At 39.0% G+C, this 27,363-nt stretch overlaps 1 protein-coding gene across 1 annotated transcript in view; it reads left to right on the top strand.

The window, feature by feature from the left end:
- Positions 1-6,636: 6,636 nt before the first annotated feature.
- WDR70 (WD repeat domain 70) overlaps positions 6,637-27,363 on the top strand; it is a 128,087-nt gene continuing 107,360 nt past the window's right edge. The window contains exons 1-5 of the mRNA XM_005488812.4: positions 6,637-6,772; positions 6,863-6,925; positions 7,053-7,136; positions 9,145-9,259; positions 12,587-12,800. Of these exons, the coding sequence (XP_005488869.2) occupies positions 6,751-6,772; positions 6,863-6,925; positions 7,053-7,136; positions 9,145-9,259; positions 12,587-12,800 (498 nt within the window). The 5' untranslated portion in view covers positions 6,637-6,750. The remainder of the gene's footprint in view (positions 6,773-6,862; positions 6,926-7,052; positions 7,137-9,144; positions 9,260-12,586; positions 12,801-27,363) is intronic.

Raw genomic sequence — 27,363 nt, forward strand, 5'->3', positions numbered from 1 at the left:
TATTTTTGGACTGGGAGAAAACTGGGTTTCCAGAGGGGTTTGATTTGTAAGTGATGTATGCTGCCTAGACTGCACTGACTCTCTGCTCCTCAAATGGTCCAGCATCCATTCTGGAAAGCTTCACCTATGGCAGAGGCACATGGCACAAGAAAGGAAATCCACCCTCAACCTCTGCTTTCCAAATTAAGATTTATAAGGTTAAAGTTCAAACCCTGCAGGGTTTACATCACTGTTGAGGTTTAACGCCCAGCCAGCAACCAAGCCCCAAGCAGCTGCTTATTTACTACCCCACTGCCAGGATCAGGGTAAGAATTGGAAGGGTAAAAGCTGGAAAACTTGTGGGTAAAGAGAGTATAATAGGAAAAGCAAAAGACACACACAAAAACAAAGCAAAACACGGAATTAAGTCACCACTTCCCATGGGCAGAGAGGTGGTTGGTGATCTCCAGCAGAGCAGGATCCCATCATGCATAATGGTCACTTGGGAAGACAAACACCATCACTCCAAATTTCCCTCCTTCTTCTTCTTCTCCCCCTCAATTTATATACTGAGCATGATGTCACCTGGTCTGGAATATCTGTTTGGTCAGTTTGAGTCACCTATCCTGGCTGTGTCTCCTCCCAACCTCCTGAGCACCCTCAATTTTCCTTCCAGTGTGGCAGTTTGAGGAGTAGAAAAGGCCTTGGCTCTGTACAAGCACTACCCAGCAACAACAGAAATATCTCTATATTATCATCACTATGTTCAGCACAAATCCAAAACATAGCCTTGTACTACCCACTGTGAAGATTAACTGCACCCAGCTGAAATCAACATAATGCAAAGGGGGAAATTCTCTGTCTTCTCAAGATTAAGGAGCTAGTGCCTAGTCACAAGCAGGGTTCCCCAGGGCTCAATTTTAGTGACAGTGCTCTTTAATGTTCTTATAAAATGATGTGGTTGCAGGAATTAAGTCTGATTATACTAAACCAAGAGGGGCTGCTGACTCCCTTTATGGTAGAGGAGCCTAACAGAGATTTGGACAGAGAGCTGATCAATCACCAATCATCTAAAATCTAACAAGTTGCCAGATTCTCCATACAGGACAGGGAAATTGTGGTTGCACAGGGAAATTGGGGGATGAGAGGCTGGATTGCATCTCCATTAAAAGCAATCTGAGTTTTTGGGTTGATGTCAAGTTGAATATGAGTCAAGAGTATGCCACAAGTGACAGCCAAAAGAGCCAACTATGTCACGGAGTGCATCAGGCACAGCACCACTGGCCAGTCCAGGAGGTGACATTCTTCACTGTGCTGTGGGGTTGCACACCACATATTGAGTTCTATGTGCAGTTTTGGGGGCCTCAATTTAAGGACATCACACTGTTAAGAGTGTGTCAGGAGTATGGGGGCAAAGATGATGAAGAGTATTGAGACAAGATTTAAGATGCTGAGGTCACTTGGCTTGTTGAGTTTGGGGAAGGTTCAGGGGGAGCCTCAGGCTGTGGACACTTTCCTCATGGGAAGCAGTATTTGGGGAGCGCTGCCCTCCCCCTGGCGACCAGCGGCAGGATAGGAAGAGATGGAATTGTTAAAAATAGGTTAGAAACTGTTGTAAAATAGTTGGTAATTGTTAAGCACTGTTACTTTGGTTATTATATTGTGAAAGGCGTTTAAAGGGTGAATACGGTACTCAATGTACCCTATTACACCTCAATAAAGTGCACTACCCCGCCCCAGCGAAACGAGCCAGCCTGGACAGAACTGGCTAATCAAGCAGGCCAACAGAACTGTAATGGGCCAATTAAACCTTCATGCAAATGAAAGGATCCAAACAGAAACCAATCCAGAGGGACAAAAAATCGCAGGATAAAAAGGGGCATCTGACCCGGGAAGCTGTGCGGCTCCACCTGGTACATCGGGGACGTCGCTGCCCAAGAAGACGCAGCACCGGCGCTGCAGCATCATCGACGGGAATACTCCTGCTCGGCCCTCGGCCCCCTTGCTACGACCTCGCCCAGCCGAAGGACGGCACTGCCGCATGTCCTCCACGGAGGGACCTTGTGTCGGTATCCGGGGAAAAAGGCCTGAGACACATGTGAGGCACAGCGGAGCCGGTACGTATCAGCCATCCACGGCCGGGGAGGGCCCGTGGGAACGGGGGACGAGTGTGTGTGTGCGTGTTTGAGACGGGACCAGCAGCTCAAGCGGCTCAGAGCCCCGAAGCGAATGAGGAACTCCTACTACTAAAGTTCTGGCTCTCCGCCAGCAGATCATCTGGGAACGGAGGGACGCAAAAGAGGGAAGACCGAGTGAGGCGCCCCCCTCAGCTCTCCTTGTTCCGGCACCCGGGCAGGCCCCGTTAAAGCCTGACAAGGCACTGTTCGCCGGGCGGGTGTGGGGGGTGGGGGCTGTGGAAAAAGGTATTAGTGACCTGCAAACAAGCCATTGTTCCCCGGGCGGGTGGGGAGCCGTTGTGAAAGAGAGTGAGTCACACGCAAATCAGCTTCAGCTTCCCGGGCGTGTGGGGAGCTGCGGGGAAGGTTTTGAGTGCTGACACGCAGACAGCCTCTCAGGTGAACGGACACCAGAGGCGACCAGATTCAGGGCCCGTCCCCACCAACTCTTCCTCAATCTATCAAGCCACTCCCCCCACTTAACACCAACCTCCTGCTTCTCAAAACTTATCTTTATCCCGTCCAATGATCCCTGCCTCTCCTTTATCTCCTCACGGAATCTCCATGTCATTTTTACCCCCTCCAACCCACTCCCCTATATATATATATATATACACCCCTTTATGCTTTTTCCCCACCCCCTCCTACCCCCACTAACCTGCAGCTTGCTCAACCTGTAAGTCGGAATACAACACCTTTCCCTGAAAAAAAACCTCTGGATATATCCTGCAACCTAACAACTGATCCCTCCCAAAATGATATCAAAGAATTAGTGAGTCAGTCAAATGACCCTTCAGATGCTGGCCCTTACTGTAACACCAGATCAAAAAGTGGTGTAAGGCCAGAGGTAAATCCGGACAGGCTGTTTCCTCTAAGGGAAGTTCCACTAGGTTGGGGGAAAGGAGGAATAGGCTTTGTGAATGCACCCCTGGCAGCTTCTGAAGTAAGGACATTTAAGAAAGAGCTAGTTAGTTTAACAGAAGATCCAACTGGCACAGCACAGCGAATAGATCAGCCTGGGTCCCAGTATATATACCTGGGGGGAGCTGCATGCTATTATCAACATCCTCTTCTCCCCAGAGGAGATACGCCTCATAAGGTCAGCAGGGATAAAGATCTGGGAGAAGAAGAATTGGACAGGACCCCTGGGAGAGCAAAAACTCCCTGTAGTTCTTAACCAGGGGAAGACCGGATAAACTTCCTTAACCAGGAAGAAGGCTGAAGAAACATGCAAGACTACAGGACCCTAATTATAAGAGGCATGAAAGAATATGTACCCAAAAGCAGCAATACCAAATTGGCATTTGGTGGGAGTCAAGAAAAGGATGAGTCCCCAGGGGCATGGCTAAATCGATTAAAACAAAATTTTCAGCTACATTCCCACATTGATCCTAATGGACCAGAGGGCCAAGTATTATTTAAAGTATAGTTTGTTACCAAGGCTTGGCCTGACATTAGATGGAAATTAGAAAAATTGGAAGACTGGCAAGAAAGGGGAAATAATGATCTGTTAAGGGAAGCTCTGAAAATTTATTTAAGGAGAGATGAGGAGAAGAACAGAACTGAAGCAAAAATTATGGTGGGGGTAGCAAGAGAAAGTGTAGAAATGGGAAGAGGGGAGCCAAGGGTGGAAAATAAAGGGAAGCTGGGTCAATGGAAAAGACCACCATTAGATTATGTATATTACTGTGGTGGAAAAGGGCACATTATTTGTTCCTATAAAAAATTACAAATGGATGAAACAATTGAGAAAGAACAAGACATCCTAGAGAAGATTCTCTTGAGGACAATGTTAAGCTGAAAAAGCTCCTCAGTGGCTAACAGACAGGTGAATCCTGAGGTATGAAATAACCCTGATGAACATTGAGAATCTAGAGATTGTCACCTCAAAATGTTTAAATCCTGCTCAGTTCTTAACCAGGGAACCAATGGGAAATTTAGAGCATAATTGTATAGAGCTAATTGAGATAAAAACAAAAGTAAGAGAAGACCTAGAGGAAGACCTCTTACCATATGGAAGGGCACTGTATATAGATGGATCCTCTCAAATTGTAGTGGGAAAAAGGGCATCAGGAATTATTGAACCAGGGGAAATCAAAGAAAAAGGGAAATTACTCTCAAATTGGTCTGCACAAAGCTGTAAGATATATGCCTTAAAGAAGGTTTAGATTTATTCCTAGACGATATAAGGACAATCTACACTGATTCTTGATATGCCTTTGGGATAGCTCACACCTTTGGAAAAATCCGGCAAGTGCGGGGATACCTTAACTCAAAAGGGAAAGATCTGGCACATGAAAGTCTGATGAGAGAAGTACTTGAATCCCTCAGAGGACCAAAAGAAATTACCATAGTCCATATTAAAGGCCACCAAAAAGGGGATACCCCTGAAATCAAAGGAAACAAATTAGCAGACCTGGCAGACAAAGAAGCAGCCTTAGAGATGGGGGACCCAGTCATTGTCCTAAGGGTAAAAGAAGACCCAGGGAAAAATAAGGGAAGAGGGGGTATCAATTTTCAACGACAATGAGTGAAAAGAAATAGAGAAAATGGGAGGGGTAAAAACAGGGAAGTGGTGGACCCCAGACAGGTGACAAATATTCAACCAAATAATAACCAGGCAAGTGATGGAAGAGATACACCAATTAACTCACTGGGGAACACAAGGAACATGTGATAATTTCCTGAAATATTACATGGGAATATATGAAATAGCCAGATCCATCACAGGAGAATGTTTAACTTGCCAAAAAGTCAACAAAAAGGTGATGCAAAAAGCCACTCTGGGAGGGAGGAAATTAGCCATAAGACCTTTCCAGAGTATTCAGGTTGATTTACTGAATTAACTCCAGCTCAAGGGTATAAACACCTATTGGTCCTAGTTTACCATCAAACTGGGTTGAAGCATTCCCCACGAGAAGGCAGACAGCCCAAACTGTAAAAGAGTTCTCTTGGAAGAAATTATTCTGAGATATGGACCAGTAGGTATTATTGATTCGGACCATGGTCACCACTTTCCATCCAGTGCAACAGTTCATCAGGGCCCTGGGCATAAAGTGAGAGTTACACACACCCCTTGGCACCCTCAGAGTTCTGGGAGGGTTGAAATTGTGAACCAAACCTTGAAGAATATCTTAATCAAATTGGTTTTAGAAACCCAATGGAATTGGGTCCAATGTTTACCATAGCCCTATTATGAATGAGAACGAGACCTAGAACAGATCTAGAAGTCTCTCCTTAGGAAATGTTGTTTGGGCTGCCTTTCTTGCTTGCCCCATGCAGTACTGGGGAACATCTACAGGCGGGGATGACAATGCAAAAATACATAGAAACAGTAACCACAATCCTAGAAAAACTAAAGAAAAAGGGCTACCTCCCCCAAACTTCCCCACTGAACTGTAAAGTACATGGACTCCCTTGTTTGGAGAATCTGATTGGTGGGACAACTTGTTTGCCTGGAATGCTAAACGGTGGAAGAAATTGGCCTTTTTTGTGGTGTGTGCACTAGCAAGTGTAATATTACTACCATGTACAATTCCATATCTAGTCAGGATAGTAATCAGCATTGTACAAAGCAGCATCGTGCTACAAGATAATGTAGACAGGAAAAGATGGCAAAAAAGTAATGTTAATAAAAGGAGAGAGTGATCAGAATGCCAGAAATATGCCTGAAATGTATGAGAAACTGAGAAAAATAGGAGTTAAAAATAGGTTAGAAACTGTTGCAAAATAGTTGATAATTTTTAAGCACGTACTGTTACTTTGGTTATTATACTGTAAAAGGCGTTTAAAGGGTAGTTATAAGGAATATGGTACTCCACGTACCCTATTTACCCTCAGTAAAGTGCACCACCCCGCCCCAGCGAAACGAGCCGGCCGGGACAGAACTGTAATGGGCCAATCAAGCGCGTTAAACTTTCAGGCAAATGAAAGGATCCAAACTGAAACCAACTCAAAAGGAAAAAAAAAAAAAAAAAACCCAAAAAAACAAACCCAACCCAACCCAACCCAACCCAAAAAACAAAAACAAACAAAAACAAACAAAAAACCCCAAACAAAAACAAACAAAAAATCCAACAAACAAAAAACCACCCCCCAGGATTGAAAGGGGCATCTTTCCAGGGAAGCTGAGCCGCTCCACCTGGTACGTCGGGTACATCGCTGCCCAAGAAGACGCAGCGCCGGCGCTGCAGCATCATCGACGGGAACGCTCCTGCTCGGCCCGACGGCCCCCTTCCTTTAGGCCTTATTATTGTAGTAAATGCTAAAATCGCTTTTTGTACCGGGAGTCTGGTCCCGTTTTTAACAGAACGAAGCTCTGCCAAGCGAAATTCAGGTTGGAGATTAGGAAAAGGCTGAGAGGGTGGTCGGTCCCTGGAAATGGCTTCACAGGGAATAATTTGTCAGGGTACCAAGCCTGGCAGAGCTCAAGGAGCATCGGCACGACACGCGCAGAAACGTTTTTTGTAGCGCTGCGAGGAGCACGAATTCCCACTCCCCGACGCTGTTGCCCTCCTTCGGTAGGAAGGAAGCTCGGCTGTCCCCGCCCGGCCGCTTCCTGCCGGCGCTGTTGTGGATCCGGGGCAGGCGTAGCATGGAGCCGGCGGCCGAGGGCGGTGAGGGACGGGGACGCCGGGGCTGAGGCGGGCCCAGCTCACCCGCGGACCCCGCTCACCCCCGTGGTTTCTTCTCCCCTCTCGTTGCAGATGCAGAGATGCTGGGGACAGCCGACCCGGAGCTGGCGTCCACCATGGGCTTCTCCGGCTTCGGTACGTGGCGATGCGGCCGTGGGGGCCGGGGCTGGCCGAGCGGGGGCCGGCCGAGCGGGGGCCAAGCCGTGGCGCCTGTCAGCCCCAGGTGGGCTTGTGTTCCAGTCTCCGTTTGCTTCATTTCCAGGGAAGAAGGCTCGGACTTTCGACCTCGAAGCCATGTTTGAGCAAACGAGAAGAACTGCAGTGGAGAGGAGCCGGAAAGTCTTGGGTAAGAAGTGCGAGCGTAGTTGGTTCTTGCATTTTAAAACATTTTGTTTTAAATTTTGATTTGCTCCCTCAGGGAGGTGTTTGAAGTGTCTCGGAGTGGCTGTGTAGAAAAAAAACCAGAAAGGCAATTTTGTTCGAGGAAGGCAGCCCTGATCAGCTTGGGCCTCGATGTTAAAGTTACTAATTTGCTGATGTTGTCTGAGGGTGTTAAAGCAGTGTGCATGTGCAAAGCTCCTGTTGTGGGGCATAGCTTGCAGATACAGGAAAAACACACAAACTTTTTCGTTTTTTTCCTTTACTTAGCTGTGTATTTGTTTTAGAAGATAGATTGGTATAGACAGCTTTAATCTAGGGACTACAGAGTAGTGAAGAAGAAATGTGTGTCTTAGACTAAAGAGCAGGTTGTATAGCAGCCCACAAATGTGTTGCTGTGTTCTGCTGTGCACTTCTGGGAGTGGGCACTTCTTGAGGGTGCTGTTTCAGGAGTGGGAGAAAATTGTATCATTTGCTGCCTGTAATCAAGCGAACATCAGTTAGGACAAGGTCCCTGAGAACAGTCACGCATGTTCTACAAATCCCTTTGCCAACCCAGTTATTCATGCTTTCTCCTTCCTCTTGACCAGTTTTTGGAGGATTTATGCCTTTTGTTTTATTGTGATGACATGTTTTTTATTGCTTTGATTCTATACAGAACCAGATCTGACCTATTTGGAGGCTCATTGACTTTTTGGACTTTAAGGCACTATGAAATTCAGTTATAAAAGGGATTCCAAAATACATTTCAGACTGGTTTTTTTTTTGTGTTGACTGAGTCTAAACACAGCAATGTATGTCCATGTTGGAAACCTTTTTATGTTTCTTACTTGTTCAGGTTGAGCTATCTTTCCTTATGAAGAGCTGTTTATTTTCATAATATATTTGTTTAATTGGGAAAGTTAGTAAGGGATTGCAAAAATACAATGTTTTTTTAAGTCAAGATATCTCGACCTGTATCTTGAGTTTTTCCTCTCCCTTACCTTGCAGCAGACCACATCCCAGCCCATCCCCACATTTCTAGGCTTATTCCCGTAAAAGAATGACACAACATTTTGTTTTTTATAAAGTTGATAATTTTGCCAAAAATTATAAAACTTGTATGTAATTCAGTTGTTTAACTTAGAAACAAATTTTAGTGTTGAGACTATAGCAATCAAGAATATATATGTGTTGTGGGGCGTGGCTTAATGTGAGCATCTCTTTTCTGATTTTTTTTGAGATACACTTCTGCTTTTCAGCTTTTTGGAATGACTATGAGAACATTTGGATATGTCATCCCCACTACCTGATTTGTGGAGCTGTTTCCTGGTTCTGTGTCTTGCAGCTGTTTGTGTTTCTCTTCAGTGGAAAGTGTTTCCTAGCTTTGCTGAAAAAATGTTTTTCTTTTTTGTTTATTTAACAGAGGTGAAACACAATGTTTCTTATGTAATATGAGATGGAAGTTTTTGTTTGCTTTGATTTTATTGCAGTGTTTCATAGGGATCCTTTTTCAATGAATGCAGTAAGAATCAACTACTAATGAAAGCAACGATTTGTGTGCTTAAGTTATTTAAAATTCACCTATTTACATGTCTGTATACTTTAAATGCACTATGTTGATGTTTTCATAGCACTATCTTGTGCTATGAAAACATCAACATTTCTCTAAAGTGATCATACTGTTTCACTATAATGGTGAAAATAAGTGAAATATTGGCATCCTTATATGATCAACTTATATGATAACATGTACGAATGAACAACAGGGAGGTGTTTATGCTGTCCTTTTGATGTTTTGTGGAGTGACCATTGCAGTGGCAATGGAAATTTAATATAAATGAAAAAGTATCTTAAATCCTTTAATTGCTGTTACCTTTCCAAGTATTTCATCTAGGTCTGAAAAAAAACCCTGTCTTATTGTCATTAGCAAGCCAGTAATTTTAGTAATTTTAAAAGGCTTGATTATTTGTTATTTTTGTGGTCTCCCTATTCAGAGGCTCGTGAAAGAGAAAAGGAAGACCAGACTGAAAAGGAGTTTAGAATTCCATGTGCTGCCTCATCAGTTTCAGCGTCCAGGGCAACAAGACCTGGGTCCACATTAACTGAAAGGTAATTAGATATGGTGGGAGATTCCATGCAGCAGCTTTCTTATCTGAGGAGGGTGTTGACTTGTTTTGATGAGTATCATTTAGCTTCTGAGAATGGGTCTTGTTATCTTAAGTATTTCACTGGGAATACTGATTTTAAACTTTAAAAAAAGATCTTCCTTAAAGATATGTTAATATTTGCAAATGTTGACATTATGTAAATTCAAGAGGCAGTTTTTCTGCTTTGTCCTTGATCATGTTCTGTGTACTTTTATAAAAATAAGAACAACGTTGTTATCCATGTATTTTTCAAAAATATTAGGGCAAATACAGTGACAACATGTGATGACTTTATTAGCAGCTATTATGCCTACCTGTAGATAGAATATTCTTGTTCACATCTGATGAAAAAGAAGGCAAAGTAGGTGGACAGCCTCCCTCTGTGTGCAGATTTTATGGAGTAATGATGAGATAGAGAAAGCTTTTTTTTTACTTCAGTCTGAAGTTTTATTCTTAAACTTTTGTCTGTTACTGACAAGCAATATATTCAATGGATTTTGCAGTTTAGATTCTGAAATTCTGGGAAATCAGAAGTAGCTGAGAGCAATGGGGACCACATATCTCCATTGTCTGGCAGGGCTGGCAGACATGAATATGTTGTACATTTTTAGGTTCCTGTATCTATGGAAGTTTAACAACCCATGCAAGACTCTAGTAGGCCTCTATATGTGCATATTATGGGCTGATATGTGGGAAGTTATTATATGAGCCTGTATGTGGTAGGTTATTGTAGACAACCTTTAGAGTTTCAGACTGAACAACTGAACAAATTTTTTATTAGAAAATGTTGGTTTTGCTTGTTGGTCTTTGGAAAACCCGGACACTCTCACTAAAATACTTGATTGCACAATATACTACTACTTTGTGTATCCTATGTATGTCTTGGGCTCAAGGAAGAATATTCTGTACTTCCATTTGGTTTGATGATCTTATATACCCATTTGATGACATAATGAAGGATGGCAAGAATTTAAATGTTACATGATTGTGTATTGTAAATGGGTGACTCCAATATACATAAGCAATGTAAACAAGTTATAAGGTGGAGAGTGGTCAGGTAACACAGAGGCTTTCCATAATTATCTCATTCTTCTAACTGACTTGACAAGAGAGACATCCAGGGCCTTAATATAAAAGAAGATAACAAGTATGTTTCAGTGTGCTGAGTTATTGGGTAGGCTCTGATAACTCAACAGAGCTCTGCTCATAGTAAATTTTCTTTGTTTTTGTTTTTTTTACTAAGCATTAAGAAGGAAGGGCTCAACCTGTAAAGCTCTCCTGGAAGTTTTATATTTCCATGTAAAAAAAGGATATGTAGCTTAGTTCTTAAAAGTAAAAACATGGAACTAGAAAGACATGCCATTGTGACTCAGTCTTAATTCAGAGGAACAATCCTGCAACTGACAATTTTAGTCTGAAATACAGGATTTTCTAGTTCTTTTTATAACAAAGATGTTTCTTACTATATTGATCTAATATGCATACGTTATTGTCCGATAATGTCAACACTTTACTGAATTTTAAATTGTTTTAATTATTGGAGTTTTTCTTAAATTATCAGAGTAGCCCTTATACTAATTTTTCAATTGTTAAAAAGACACTCCAAAATAATGTGAAATACATCTAATGATTATTTTTTCTCCTGAGCTATTTTTCTGTAGAGAAATGTTTACAATAGCTAGGGTACATAATTTATGCATAAGTATAATTACACCTTGAGAAATGAAAGAATCTGTTAGTATATGAAAAGGAAAAACCTGAGAAAATTGAGTCATGCGCAGAGAATGAACACATGGGGGGGATATGCCCACATACTTGCACAACTCCCAGGATTTTTTTATTGTTGCTCTTCTCAGTGTGCATCCAAGGTAGATGGGCGTTTGGTCTGGCTGCGTTGGTGTGTTCTTATGTTTGTATCCCAGTCAGGACAGAGGATGCTTTAGCTGTTGCTGGAGTATTTGGCTCTCCCTGCTGTGCTTGGAGTGTGGTGAAAAATTGCACTGCTGCTCTGGCCATGTCACATGCAGAATGGCTGTGCTGCCCCTCAGAATACTGAAATGTTTCATTTGATCAGTTTCCTTCCCAGCAAATGAGAGAATTATAAATGTAATTTGGAAAAAAGGTAGATACTGTTATTGGGTGTCTGAAAATTTGGGACTCAAGGATTGGAATGGCTTCCTTGAATCATTATGTTGTATACATCCTTATCACTGGCACCATTTCCATTTAGTTTCATTCCAAAAGTAATTAAATAGTTTGGCTTTTGGGAAAAAGATTGGTGGTTTGCTAATGTAGGAATGCATATTAACTTTCAAAGTACAACTTTTTTACATATAGTATTATGGAGTTAGTTTTGAGGATAGCTTACTTGAAGAACTTTGAAGATCTCAGTCTATGCCTCACATGCTGGAAAACCTTCCCTTTGGTAAAAGGATATCAATTGCCCTATTATTGTAGAGTAAGAGAAGTTCTTTATGTTTCTGTTGAATTTGTTAGGTAGTCATATTATGATATAGATCTTTAAATTAGAAAAGTTATCAGGCATACAAAGCCTGCTCTTCACTGTAACATCTGATGACCTAAGTCATGTTGGTTTTGATTTATTCTCTATTCTTCCTGAAGCACAGTTTCAATCATTTACCCAACAAAATTGTTTCCTGTGCAATTTAGCACCTGCTTGTACGGCTGTATAGGTCAGAATAAATTTTCTTAATCTTTTGTTATGTTCCTAAACTTTTGTGATTTTTATTATAAAGTGATGAACTAAACTAAAAAAAAACCAAAAACCCAAACAAAACAATACCACTGAGTTTAAAAAAGAAACAGGAAAAGAAGGCTTTTTTTTTCAGCCTGCTCACTTAAAAATTCTGAGAATATAAGCTCCAAAACGAAGTCTGAAAGTTGAGCTTCTCTCTCTTAATAGCCCTTCTGCCCATTCGAGTGCGTGTCATGGGAACCCCCAGCAGAGGGAGCGCGGCTATTTTGAATAAGCTGCACGAACATAGACACAACAACTCAGCTTTTCAGAAATTTCCATATGCCAAAGTAATGTGTTTGCAGGACTCATCTGGGTAACAGCAGAACGGTAATTTAATGAAACTTTTGAAACACTTGGGAGTGTTTCAAAAGATGATGGTGGGCCCACACGCTGTTAATAAAAGTTAGTGTGCGTTTTACTGCTAATTTTGGTTTCTACTGATTTATGAGAGTGCTCAACATCTTTTATCTGAAAATTACAGTGGAAGTGACAATGTTCTTCAAATAGTAACGTTTTAAATTTTTCTTGCAGAGAGTCAGTGTGCAGTGAAAGTGAGGACACCTCAAACGAGGCGTTAAGTGGTCCTTCTATACAATCCCAGAGTTCTGCTAAAGGTCCAGCTGAGGATAGTGATGATGATGGTGATGAAGATGATGATGAAGAATTCATCGGGCCACCACTTCCCCCTGGGTTCAAGGATAGTGATGATGACAATGACAATGATGATACAGAGGAGGAAGATAATGTAAGTAGTTTCTCTTTGATGTTTTAATCCTTTGAGTGGGCTCTGATTTGTATGAGGGCCATTTCTTTTTGATAGAGTTCCCAGGTGATGTATGACTTGTTCAAAATGCAGGTTTTCGGTTTTTCTTGCACTTTTTCTGTTTTTCTAATGATAATTCATGAAATGCAAATTATTTTAATTTAAAAATATCAGGATTTAAAACAAAAATATACATGTGAGTCTGAAGGGTAATTCAACATCACTTAGTGTATATTGTTTACTTCTTGTTTTTATGTTATGAAAGAACTAGAGAAATAAATATTTAATACGGCTATTTTAAGTGGTTTATTTCCTAAAGCATATGTTGAATTTTATATGAGAAAGAGGAGGCAGAGGTGGGCTTGAATCTAGGGAGAACAGTTGTGTTCTGTTTTTAGGAAATTAGGTCTGGTGACTGAGGGCTTGTTGGTTGGTTGGTTTTGTTTACTTGTGTTTATTTTGGTTTGCTTTTTTCTAAATAAGTGCCTGACCAAGAGAACCGCTAACAGCCTAACTTTGGTATCACAGATATCCAGTTAAACAGCCTTCCTCTATTTAGTGAAAAGGCATCTGGATCTAGCACTGATGTGGTTTAGTGGTTTAAGGGTTACAGTGGTAGTGCTGGGTTGGACTGAATGATCTTAAAGGTCTCTTTCAACCTTGATTATTTGATGATTTTGTGAAAAGATTAAAGGTTTGATGTTTGTTCTTCAAAACTGCCTGGATCAAATATTTTGTGGCATTGGGTTTTGTGTGATGGTTTCCATGTGTAACAACAATGATAGAAGTCCTGTGAAAACAGCCTTACTTATTGCTATATTGAACCATCTGGTAACAGAAAAAGACCTGTATGTCCTGTTACACAAATGTAAACCAATCCAAAAAACTCTGAATTTCCAGGGGTCCCAAAATTTTCCTTTTGATTTTTCTTTTGTTTTTACTCACGATTCAGTTTGTTCTTTCTCTGTAACATCTCTTTCCTTGCATGTTTTGAACTTGTATTTTAAAGTTTAGAGAACTCATTTTAAATGCCTGAGAGGAGCTTCTTAAGCCATGACATAACTAATTTTTAGAGTAAGCCTAAACTTATGTGGTGACAAAGTTTTCTTTTTTGTTTTTTGTTTACCTACATAAGTGGTGGAAAATTTTGTTTACCTGCATAAGTGGTAGGAAATTTTGGTGTCTTAGGTATTTATATCTCTTTGTCCGATTCACTTGATTCACTGTTGTGTATGGATTTCTATAATTATCAGAATGTACATTTTAGTCTCGTATCTGCTGTCATCGTATCTGTACCCCACAGATGAACTTGTTCTGTCTCAGAGAACCACAAAGAGATAATCCGGAATTTTCTTTGAGGATGACATATGCCCTAAGTTTACTCAGTGTTGATCTGTGTTAGGAATTCTCTTAACTTCTGGCTGTTTGGGCACTGTAGAGTTGGTCTGTGTTCCTGAGGGCATGATAAGACTCAGTGGGTCTCAGTTGCTATGGGTCACATTATATTAAAATCGCTGTTTCTTTGCTGCCAACTTCTCCAAAGGCAAAACAATTTGCAGAAACAGCTGACTTTACTTTACCCTGTCTTTCTCAGTAGTCACTGTGCTGATTGGCTGTTTTAATTTCTAACAAGATACTAGTATTTATTTTTTATTCATACATATCTGAATAATGCTACAACTGGCTTGATGAAGGGAAGTTACTGGTGACCAGAGTTAAAAGACCCTAATGAAAAGTTTCAGACAGAAAGGTAACTTGAAGTCTGGTGTGATTTAAGTTTGTCTGAACTTAAGACAATAGTTACAAAACAGTCTAGAATAGATTGGGTTGAGAATAAGCAGAGCAGCAGAAATATGAGACTTGTGGGTTTTCAGTCTAAACAGTTAATTTATAACTGGGGAGATTTTGTGTCAGTGTGAATGCCAGAGGCCTTTGGGGTCTAGAGCCTTCCCTTACTGCTGCTCATGAACTCAGTTATTTTCTTTCCTGTGAAGGAAATCAGGAAGCAGCTGTGCTTTCCTGGTTTCCTGTTGATCGATTGGTGATCACAGTATGATCCTGCGAGCCCCAAGGAAGGCAGGTGTTGCAGTTATGAGAACTCTGTGATTCCTTTCTCTTGCTTGTACGTAGCTGGTGATTGGTATGCATGGGTGCAGAACTGAGACAGAAGAAACTGAAAGCTCAATATTTTTTTTTCCCAGATGTAGTGTGAGACTCTCTCTTTTATTATCATATTTTGCTGCTGAAGTAATTTTTTGAAAACACAAAAATCTGTGATTTTGATCCTGAAGGAATCAAATTTTTCTTTAGCATAGATGATGTTGTCTATTATTTGTAATCTGAAGTGTTGTGAATTTTGTATGACAAATAAAATATACCTAAATACTGCCTTCACCCTGACATTTTCCCACTGTCTCTCAAGCCTGACTTTAGATGTGGGGTTTTTTTCACTATTGCTTGTTCAGTTGTTTTTGCTTTCTTATGACAGACTGTCAGTAGAGACGTTTGTCAAATTTGACTTGCTGTGAGGCTGACAACTTTTGAGTCCAGGGTTAGCCCAGGACTGCCCAGTTTACATGAGTTGTTTTACTAAATAAACATTAAGGTGGAAGGAATAGCTGGTGGTTATTTTTTTTTGATGGGAATTTTTCATACCTTCTTGGTGTTTTTATGGGAAAATGACTAACAGCAATTAATTGCTCAATGTTTTCAATTGGCACTGGTATTTTTTGAGTATTATGCATTTTTGTAATTTGCATAAATCACCTGTGATACAAACCAAACACAACTTTTTAACCGAGCCTTAGATATTGTATTAAATGTATGAATTCTCGCTTGCAGTACATTTTCCCCCAAATTGATGTAAGTTATTTTGATCTCTGCAAGTCTTTGTGGTGCTGTTTTAAAGGATTTTTCTGTGTTTCTTTGATCTGTGTTGATACCGATGATTAGTTACATTTAACAAATAAATACTTAGATTAAATGACTTGCTAATTATCAAGTTATCATTCACTTCCATTTGTGTCAAAACCGATGATACTTAACAAACCACAAGATGCTTGTGAGTATTTATCCAGATGCATTACAATGCTTGTTTTGTAGTAGTGTAAGGAATAGTGGTTTATCAAGTACATTTTAAGGATGGTAGGTAGATGTGGTATTAATTTCCTCTGATATTTTCCTCTTGGTTTAGTATCCTGTTTTATATAAAAGGCTTGCATTAATTTGGGGACTGAGAAAAATGAAAGCTATTTGAGTTGGCTGTTAGACTATTTGAGTTGTGATCATCAAATTGGCTATTTGAGCTATGATCAGAACTTATTTTTCTGTGGTGCCTTTTCTTCTGATGGTGTAAAAATCTGGTGGGATCTTTTTCACATGGTCGTAAGCTGAGAGGGGGAGGGAGGAAGCAGAGCGTCTTCTGTAGTGTGAAGTTTTTCAGGGCTGATCTATCCTGATCTAAACATTTCTAGAAAATTTCAGGAGAATCTTGAAAAGAGAAGGCAGTTTGTTTTGCAAGAGGGCAAATGAAGAATGAGGGCAATCTTACGTGTAAATTTTGGATTGGGAAATATAGTAGAAGCTTGGCCAGCTCTTTTTGCCTGGCAAAATGCACTGGGAATCTGTCTGAAGAGGGACAAAGAGTAGCAAAAGCAGTTGTGTCAGGATTGGTAGGTAGACAGGTTTAAATCTAGGACCATAAACATTTTTCAAGGGAATGGATGACATGTGTTGGAAGACTTTAGTAACAGAGTGTGTATCTGTAAATCCTCTGTTCTACAAGTCATTAGAAAATGTGCTGAGATCTTTAACAAAACTTAATTTAGTGTTAGCATCTTGTGACACTTTTTCTGGCTTGAGGCAGCAGGTAAAGGTGATTGTTAAAGAATTTGCCAGATGGATTTGCAAGGATTTACCTTCTATTTGGAGCTGAGTTACAGTTCATTCTTCTTTAGAACAGAGAACGGTTTCTCCCTGCAGCACCAAAGGGATACTAATCATGTTGTAATTATGTCCCTGAAACAAGTACAGCCTTGGGCCTCTTCACAGCCCAAGGCTGTACTCTGATTTGGCCAGTTTCCAAAATGATAGCGTTGCTGTATTTCAGCTTTTAGAATTATTTGGAGATATTTTAATTTTTTTTTTTTCAGAAGTTTAACAGGACATACCAGTAATACTTGTTCAGAATCGAAGGAAGCCATTTCCTGCTGATTTAGATGGAGAATTTAAGTAGACTGTAATTGCTCCAATTAGAATTTGGCTATGGTACCAGACTAAAAATTATAGTGTTGTAAAAATAAATAAATGTTGTGGGAATTTTTAGTCTTCCTAAGGATTTGTAAGATTTAGACTGAGAATTGTCTGTCCTGTAACTGCTGAATCTTATTTACCCAGTCATGTTTCATCTTGTCTAAAGAGGAAAAAGTATAGTAAGCTGAACAAAGCAATTTTTTGTATGCAGTGGAAAGTGTGGTTTTGAGAGTGAGAGGCATTATCTTTTAAATATTTCTAGTTACTGAGAAAAAATTAGGTAGAAGTTAACCATTTCTGTACATTTGCTTGTGTGTTACCTTCCTATATAAAAATGAAGCAAATGATTTTTTCATATATATACATGATACGTTCTTAAGTCTTAACAACAAAAATTAGGTAAATGTATTTTATTTGTATTGAACTTGATACAAGTTGTGGCATTTTTCTGAGGATCACTGATGTGGTGCAAAGATTGAGAAGGATTATGTCCAAAGTGAGTTAAAACAGATTTGCAAACTTTGTAAAAATTAGAAGAAAACAAAATAATTGGTTTCTCTTGGTCTTCAAATGTGAGAGAATCAAACAGAAGCTGTAAAGAAGGGCATACTCAACTTAAGAAACAGATTATCCTATGGAGAGCAAGCTAACAAGGTAATTCCCTTGGGGAATATTGGTCTTTGATAAAAAGGCATGGCGTATTATTCATCTCCTCTTCAACTGAGTGCCCCAGAGTTCATGATTACCAGTTGTTCCTAGAGTGTACTTGCAAGATCTCTGTTGCTTGGTTCTGCAGAACTTAGTAAGGCCAAGCCTTCTTTGCTGTATATCACACCATGCTTTTTGGTAGATGACACAGATTTTAATAGATTTGTAATATGGCAATATGAAAAGTTTTAGAACGTTTCCCCTGCAGATAGGTACAAACTCACAAACTGCGAGTTTGCTTCCAGAAATGTTTTGTGAGAACATTGAGGCGTGTATTTGTTGGCTGTGAGGTGCTTAAATAAAACATGAAACAGAACATAACTATAGTTTTTACTGCCCTTTTAAACAAAGTTCAGAGGTCTTGTTATGTCCTGTTTTTACTTTTTATCAGCTCTTTTAGAGACCCTTTACCAGGTCAGCTTTAGCTGGTGTAGCCAGTAGAAAGCCTTCTTTAGGAGCTGCTGGTACCATTTCTATGTTAAGACTGATGCAAGGTGTTCTTCATCTCAAGGCCAAATCTGCTGTGGCAGTAAACCTTGCCCAGTTAAAATGTGGGATCCTCAATCTCATCTCTCTGAGACCCTTGATTTCTTTATAGCGCAAGATTTTGTGGAAGCTAATGTCCTCTACTGTGCTCTGAGGGATAGTAGACTTCTAGGTTTTCTTTCTGCCAATTATGTTTAAGGTATGCATTACCTTGAGACTGTACAATTCTGGGACTTACCCCTTAAAGAAAGAAAAAAAAAATTAGGTCTTTCTAAGCGCATACTCTGCATGTTTATTTGTCACAAGACTGTACTTTTGATACAGTATTATTCAACAAGAATGGGTTGCAATGGTACAAGCAATGATAAATGCAATGCAATGCTGAACATTGGTACATACAATATTATATGAATGTTCTGAACTGAATATTTCATATTTTTACTACTTTCTTTACTTCCAGTAAAGATGGGATATTTGGAAGTGAAGATACTAAAATTAAGTTATTCTTTGAGAACTGAAAACACAGTGAAAACAAAATGGTGACTGCCTCTTTACATGTCTTTTACAATGCCTTGATGCATTTTTTGGCCATTGCAACAAATTTCCTATATACTTTTAAAAAGAAGCACAAATAGCATATTGTTTCTATCGGTGTTAAAATACATAAAATCTTTTTAAATTTGGCCAGGGAACAGCAATGCTCACACTATATTGAACTTTGTTGGCATTACTATGGAAAACACAAATTGAAGATAACAGGTTTTCTCTTTATTTGGCATGTGAGTGTTATCTTTTTGAAAAGTTGTTTGTGCTCTAAACAGAATAATGGGAAATACAGGTACAGAGTACTCTTGCTTGAATCAAGAGGAAAATGAAGTGGATGATAACAAGTATTTGAAATATTTATGGTGGGGATGAATAAATAATTTAAAAGGACTGGATTTGAAGGGAGAGTGTAAGTGACATGCAGTTACACTTCCTCTCCTGTGAACAAGTCTTCACAGGATTTTTGATGAACGAATGATTTATGTTAAACTGTTAGAACTGCAGACCACTCCAGTAGAATCCTTGGAGAGCAGTTTTGTTGACTCTAGGAATGTCTGCTGTTTGTTTAAAAGACGGCTTTGGATTTTTATGAATGTGAGTCTACCACACATATTGTTTTACAACTGCTGCAATGGCATCTCTTATGTGCAGGTGAGCACTTAGCAGTATACAGGGACTACACAGACTTGCTGCTAACAGTATCCAGATCACACAACAATCACACTGAACTTTCTTCCTTTACTCCTGCTTATCCTTTTCTTTGTATTTTAAAGCCTAATAAAATTATTTTCAAAGTCTTAGAATCTTGGATAGTATTTTATTGCATTACCTTGTGCACTATTTATGAATGTTTATTTGACATACCATTTTAAATAAAGATTAATAAATATTCAAATAACCAAATACGGAAGGAAGAAAGACTTTGGATTTGGATTATTTGGATGTGAGCATTCTCATGTGGTGAAACACAAGGGCTTAAATAAGGGTTGAACTCAGTCAGTCATAGTGACCTTTTGCAGTACAGAGGCCCCTTAGGTCATCTTTCATATAATAATGAGTATGAACCATGTCATGGTTTGGGAATGGTATTCCCCCATTTAGTAGTCCCATTAAAAAGAAGGCCATGAGCTGCTCCCATCCCTCCCTCTGGTGGGTGACGCGAAAGGCAGAGGTCATGAGTTAAGAAAAATTTACTGGATTCAGCAATGGAAAGCAAAGAGTAACAGTATTGATAAAGAATATTAATATCCAAAGTGTGCAAAGAGAGTAATTTACATGGAAAATGGTCTCCACACCCGGGACAGTTAAGCAGAGGTGAGTGGCTTCTGGTGAGTGGAAAAGGAACACCCTTCTTGGAAGAGTCCCTTTTCCCTGTCCCTGGCACTCACATGAGGTGTAACTGGGTAGTATAATGTCATGTCCATGCCCCCACGTGCTGATCTGGGCTGGAGCCAGGACAGTGCAGGAAATAAATTCTGGAAGACCTGTAGAAATCAGGAATAGAAATTATTTTTCTATGTGTGACCAAAACTTCTGTTGTGGAAAAAATGGCTTTGAAGAGTTGTCTTACTCAGTTAATTAATTCAAATATCTAGAATGAAAGCAGAAGCTAGAGTTCTAATTGATATTAGGTATTTTCATGGAAATGTTAGAAAGTTTGGCTTGTTTTTTTTCGGTAAAGTGTTTCATAGACATCACAAAAATAGTGGTATTTTCCCAACCCTTACTGCAGGGTGTATATTTCCAGAGCAGTTCAGGTGTCAGAAAGAACTGATAACCTTTATTAGAGTTGCAATGTCCTATGAATGAGTACAAATTTTATATTAATGCCTGCCTCTACTAGCCTGTGTATTAGCTCTTCTTTTGCTATTATGCACTACAGGCAAACCATGGATTTAATGCTTTAATTTAAAGGGGGAAGCAAAAAAATAAAGAAATCATGTTATACATATAGCCTTTTCATTTTTTCTCTCATGTTAAAAATGCATTTGTCAACTTTGGAAGATTAGTTGGAGGATGGAAAAGTTACTTAGGATTTATGCAGCAGTGGAAGTTTTTCTTTCTTAGCTCAGTAATATTAAAAGTTTCATGCATTGTCTGGATTTGTGAAGGTATCTTTTTCTAACCAACCTGTTACTTGGGGTGTTGTGGAACATGCTGGTCTCTGCAAAGAAGGCAGATGTGCATATCAGGCTATGTGTGGTATCTCTGGGCATCAGTTGGCTTTCAGTGCCACCAGATTTGTAACTTTTTGCAGTTCAAATAGTCAGTGTATGTCCCTTGAAGAACTGATGCCACAAAGTAACTGATCTTGTCTTAAACTTATGAACGAAGATATTTTTCAGTGACATTCCTTCTTGAAGTTAATTTGCTACTTTTTCTACTGAGTACCAGAAATGTCAGAAATAGAAATTCAGAAGAAAAATTTAAGTAGCTTAATCATCCTCAGTGTCTTCAAACAGCACATGCCTGTTCTATAAGATCACTGTGATACAGAGTGCTGAATCATTTTAAGGACAACGTCTGCTTGGTCTACAGTGTCAAGTCTTGGTGTTTATGAACATTCTTTTAGATGCCTTAAAACCATCTGAAAATAAATTGGTTTTTATCTCCATAACTTTTTTCTATAGACGATATTAAAATTCTGGAGAAGCTGTAAACCCCCATGTACTGTTTTTTTTTTTTTTTCTTTATATCACTTGGTTTTCTTGGGTTTTTTTCCATACATTTACTTTTCCTTGTGTTTCAAAAATGCTGTCTCATTTGGATGACGTGCATGGGTGTGCAGGCACACAAGGTTAAATGTTGGGTCATACATAAGAGTGTGATAATTTTTGACTCATTAGAAGTGTATAATCCAAATTTAAATTCTGGAAATAACAATGTGAGAGTAAACTTCACCGTACATCTCAATAGAAAGTAGTTTAAGAATTTGACATGCATTTCTGTCAATAACTACTTGTTTTAATAGCTTCATTTGTTTTGACTTGGCATTTATTACATTTCTTTTCTCAGAGTCCTTCAGAGTTGTTTCTCTGTTCCGTGATTAAATGCTGCCTTATCTAGCATTTTCTTTGGTGAGGACAGCCAGTTAGTTTGGGACTTTTTCTTTTCTTTTTTTTCAGACCACTACTCTGTCATAATTAATTGCTCTTCCTAAGGTGCCTTTTAGGGATCAGGCATTCTGTTGATCCACTCTTTCTCATTCCTGCTTGTATCCCTATCTGTTGTGACTCTCATACTTTTCTCCTTTCTGTAAAGGAACTCATGAAAAATATTTTAAAAACAACAAATGTTTATATTTGTGACAGTGCAAGCCTGTAAGTAGTAAAGTTTTTGCATTGGACAACTGCAATTTTAAAGGCAGATTCTTTAAATTATCTCTAAATAAATAGTGTAAGGCTTAGTCCAGTTTTTGTCCATAAATTTCTTTGTCTCAGGGAGGACAATTATGATACATTGAGTAGACAGTGAATTTATGAGAAAGCCTAATGGTAGTTTCCTGTGATTTCTCAAAGTCTTGTTTTCCAAATAAGAAACTGTATTCAGTTTTTCAATGAATGAGTAGTAGTAAAATAATTCAATGCATTTTCAGCAGAAATATTAATTCCTCTAAAATGAATGTCACTAGATCTAAATCAGTTGCAACTATGCTATTTATATGGCTGTTTTAAATAAGCATCTGCCCAATTCACATGATAGTTATGAAAACTGGTCCTATCCTGTAAAAAAATATAATAGTTGTCAGCTGTAGTTTAACTCTGTAGTTTAATGCAATTTGCATTAGTTTGCCTCTTGAGAATCATCTCATAGTGTAGGAATTAATGGAAGCTGCAACTCTGTCTAGTACTTCTAGGGGGTATCCAAATGGGGGACTGCAACAAAGTTGGAGTGGGTGGGAAAATACCACAGAAGCTACCCAAAATTTTACAGGTAAAATTTTGTGTCTAGCTGCATCTTCTGGGTGGGTTTCTGAAGAAGAGTTCATGTTATTCTGAGTAATGCTTTAAAGTGTTGAAAATTTCCAAAGTATTGTGAGAAAAAGAAATTTAAAATTTGGGATTTCAGATTCATGTTTCCTTCTGACAGTTATGTATTTATCAAACCTACTTGCTTTCCAAGTATAGTAAGGAATTTTTTTTTCTTGTCTACCTTGCCACTTCTTGTGTGCTCACTTTTTTGGAATATTAGTAAGTGAAATTTTTTTTTGAGCATTTTAAACCAAATTTATGTTAAAATTAAAAAGTACTTTTATGCTGTGTTTCTCATATGATTACACAGCTACTAAGGTGATTGGCTCATTTTCAGAACTAAATTGAGCAGAACAATTTCCCAGTAACTGAAACTTCCTAAAACTTCCTTTGTTTTTGGTTCAAAGTTCCTTGTAGGTAGTGAAGTTTTTGTAGATAAAGAAAATTAAATCAGGAGTAATTGAGCCGTAGATTATCTTAGAGAAAGATCATTGGTAGGTTTTGCCTTTCTGTGTTTGGAAGTTTGTCTTGCAGGCCAGGAGCTGATGAGAATCCAAACTTGCAGAATGTTTCTATTTGAAATAAGTTGAATAAATAATGTTTAATTTATCTTTAATCTGTAACAGCTCATCTTTCATCAAAGAAAACAACCCAGCTTTAGATTTTGTAGACGCTTTGAAAATACTGTGTGGCAGCCCCTGACAGTGCACTGCTTGACCTTGCTGTGTGCCATTCTTCTAGCGAAAAAGGCATGCAGGAGGCACACTGACAGTAATCTCTCAGCTTGGCACTTTTACAGTGAGAAGGGCTTACTGTGTAAGCATGAGGCTTAACATGCCATACCTTGTTGTAATTGCAAGTTCTAAGAAGGTCATCTCAGGTCTTTCGTCTTTCGGGGTGGATGCGTTAAATTGTGTGCAGTTCATATTATAGCTTATTGGTTGAGTTCTTTAAGTGCAAGTTTGTGGACACTAGAACAGTAAATATCATTCGGAGCAAATACATAAACTTATGAAAAATTCCAGTGTCTTAGCCAGAACTCTTCCATTCCCTTTATTGTGCGAAATTTTAATAGTGCAGTTTCTGTCTGCCCAGTCCCTGTCAGTATTAATAGATACTTGTAAGTCCTTGATACCCACAACCAGCTGCAAAAATCTATTTATATATATTTGCTCACTCTTTCTAGCTCATTCCCTCACCTATGGTCCATGCTACTGAAATTGTTCGGTATCATAGTGACTCTGAGGATTTCAGAATGCATGAGTAACTTATAGTGGGTTTTAATAGTTTTTGTACCTGCTTGTCTCAAATTAATGATTTTGTTTTAAAAGCAGGATTCTTTTGCTTTCTCCATTTCCTTAATTCTGTGTTACACTGAAATTCTAAGGGTAAGTTTCACAGGTAGGAAGAATTTACCCAGTGTCAGGGTTTCTGTATTTTGAAAGGTTTTCCCATTTTAATAGATTGTCCTACCCAGTAATTTCTGAAAGAATTGATTTATGTAGCAAATAGTAAACTCCGTAATTTTACTCACTAAATAAAATGAAGGCACTTTCTCCCTGTCTGTAGTGGTTTATTAGATCTCATGAGAGGAACCTAAAGGCAAGGTTTTGCCATCATTCTCTACACAGAGATCCATTTTTGCTGTCTCAGACTGGATGCTACTTGTGGTAGCTAAATTACCTGAAGATCCAGAGTATCTCAAGTGTATGATATGGAAGGCCAGTATATTCTGAAAGCAAGCATGTAAAGAGAAGTGTCTTCAAATGGCCTGTACTTTGTGTTTTTTCTGTAAACAGAATAATGGCACTGAAAAACTCACTGTGAAACAGTTTGTTTTGTAAGCATATCTACTGTCCATTTTGTGTGGCTCCCAAGAGGTGCAATGTAGGGTTTTAAGAGGCTTGGGAAGCAGTCCAGTCTGGGACAGCAGTAGGTGTTATGTGAGATACTGTTAGTTTCAGAACCAAACCATGTCATTTAGTGGATCACACATTCAAGGAGGTTGTCAAACATGAGGTTAATGTGAAGAATTCGGGCTTACAGAATGAATTCCAGAAGCAGGAGTTAAATTCTGCCCAATTGCAGCAACTATGCAAAATTGGGAATCCTTGTTTTGGCTTCCTTATGAGTTCTCTGGAATATGTCCATAATGGGGAATTTGAACAAATATGAGCGGAAAATCTTGGACTGCATTTGATTCAGATTATTTTATGGGTCATATGTTCCTGCCCACCACTTAAGCTTTTCCTGTGAAAAGCCAGTAAGTGTTTATAAGCTATGCTTCTCTCACGCACGTTTTTGGCGTAGTTTGTACTTTTGTTTCTTTTTCACTAGAATAACATGTTGGTCTTGCTTATTACAGGGCAAGATCTGCTAGAGGATTTTTATAGATAGAGCTTGCTTTTTTAATGGAAACAGTAGTTATGGAATCATGCATTCCCTAAGAACCTCACCAATCAGTCAGCCAGGAGGTATGAAATATCATGGATCTGTTTTCTCAACATCAAAGCTGCACTTGTAACATAAGCATTATACACAAAGCTTGTTATTTTTCCCCCCTTTTTGTGGAGGGTTTTTCATTTGTTTTTACATCCCTAGAGGACAAAGGCATGGAGAGCAGCCCTGCCAAGAAGAAATTGGGAGTGAAAAGCTGGAAATAACCTGGCAATGTATACTTGCACCCCTGGAAGCCTGGGTTGCATCCAGAACCCCATGGGCAACAGGGGAGGGAGGGGATTCTGCCCCTCTGCTCTGCTCTGGTGAGATCTAACTGGAGCACTGTGTCCAGTTCTTGGCTCCCAGCATAACAAAGAAGGACAAGGCCCTTTCAGAGTGAGTCCAGGGAAGGGCCACAAGGATGCTCAGAGAACTGCAGCACCTCTCATGTGATAGAAAGGCTGAGAGAATTGGGACTTGAAGAAGAGAAGACACTGAGGATACCGTACTGCATCATTTTAGGACCTAAAGGAGTCCCACAAGAAAGATGGGGACAAACATTTTAGCAGGGTCTGTAGTTACTGAACAAGGGGTAATGGCATTGAGCTAAAAGAGGGTTGATTAGCTTAGATACAAGGTTTTTTATGCTGGGGCCTGTAAAACACTGGAACAGGTTACCCAGGGAGAGATGGTACATACATGCCCCAACCCTGGAAACAAAATTCAAGCCCAGGTTGAACAGAGGTCTATGTAACGTGATGTAGTTGAATATATCCGTGTTCATTGCAGGGGCATTGGACTAGATGGCTTTTACAGGTCCCTATCAACTTAAACTATCCAGTGATTGTTTATAAGTAATTTGCATTAATAATGATTTCTATCTTAGTGGAATCTGAGCAGCTCAATGAACAAACAGACTACATTTACTGGAATATCAGCATTTTATCCTATTTAAAACATACAAGCACAAAAGCAATTGTCATATTGAAAATTTTACAGCCGATATGTAGTAGCTTTGTGGTCTGGAATCTGGAGTTCTTTATACCTATGGACTGTGCTTTTCTTTCCTGACTCTTGCAAAAAAAGTAATTGTAGAGTTTCATCTGAATATCTGAAGTTGCCGTCTTTGTACTAGATTGGTATGAACTAAAAATGGTAACTATCTGTTATGACCAAGTTGAAGATGCGTATTGTTAATCCATTTCAGATAAGTTAACGAATTTATTACATGCAGAAGTAGTAGCAATTTCATTTGAATAATATAATCCAATCTTAAACTTTAGATTTTAAAAAGGTGATTTTTCCTGTAACTCAAGTAATCTTTGTATAGTATGGAGTATCATGAGCAACTCCTTGTGAAGATCTAGAAACCTATTGAATAAGGAGAGATATCATAGGTTGCATTTAATCAACATATTTTATGTGTTAGGAAGGAAGGAAGAAAGTTGTATGACATCTTAAATAATGTCAATAAAAATCTGAAATAAGGTATTTCAGGAAGGTATGATGTTGATTTTTCATGTTCTTTTTCTGTGCACAACAGTTCATGTTGTCAGGACAATGGATCTTTATCTTAGTCTGGGTTGAAAAGTGAAAGCATTGCGTCTGTGTACTTGTATGCTTCGGGCTCCTTAAGGAATGACTATAATAAATGTTGGATTTAACATGGGTGACATTCCACTGAAAGCTGTGTTAAGGTCTTTGTTCTTTTCCTGTATAACCCAGAGCTGAGCCATACTGAACAGTCAAGTGTGATTGCTTTGTAGAAATCAGTGGCTTTCTGTCTAGCTGTGTGTCCTGTCAGGTTTAATTGTAGTCATTTGGAATTTTCGGACTACAGTACATATATGGAAATCAGTATTTTTGATACAATATGCTCCAGGAATTTCAACATGTATAGGTATTGTAGTAAAATACACCATATAAATGCATAGAAGACAAGCATGTTTCATAATTGTTACACACAACATTTTACAATTATTTGCTTTATGGTTCCAAGTAAAGCCAGTATATTCACACTGGTTGCCATTTCTAGTGCTTAGTACTTCCCTTGAACATCTTAAAAATTATTGCAGGGTCGTTGGGTATTACAACCATTTTAGCAATATGAGATACATAATTTGGCCCTAATGCACTGCTTTCTT

This window comes from Zonotrichia albicollis, chromosome Z, assembly GCF_047830755.1.
Source record: "Zonotrichia albicollis isolate bZonAlb1 chromosome Z, bZonAlb1.hap1, whole genome shotgun sequence".
Lineage (NCBI taxonomy): Eukaryota > Metazoa > Chordata > Aves > Passeriformes > Passerellidae > Zonotrichia > Zonotrichia albicollis.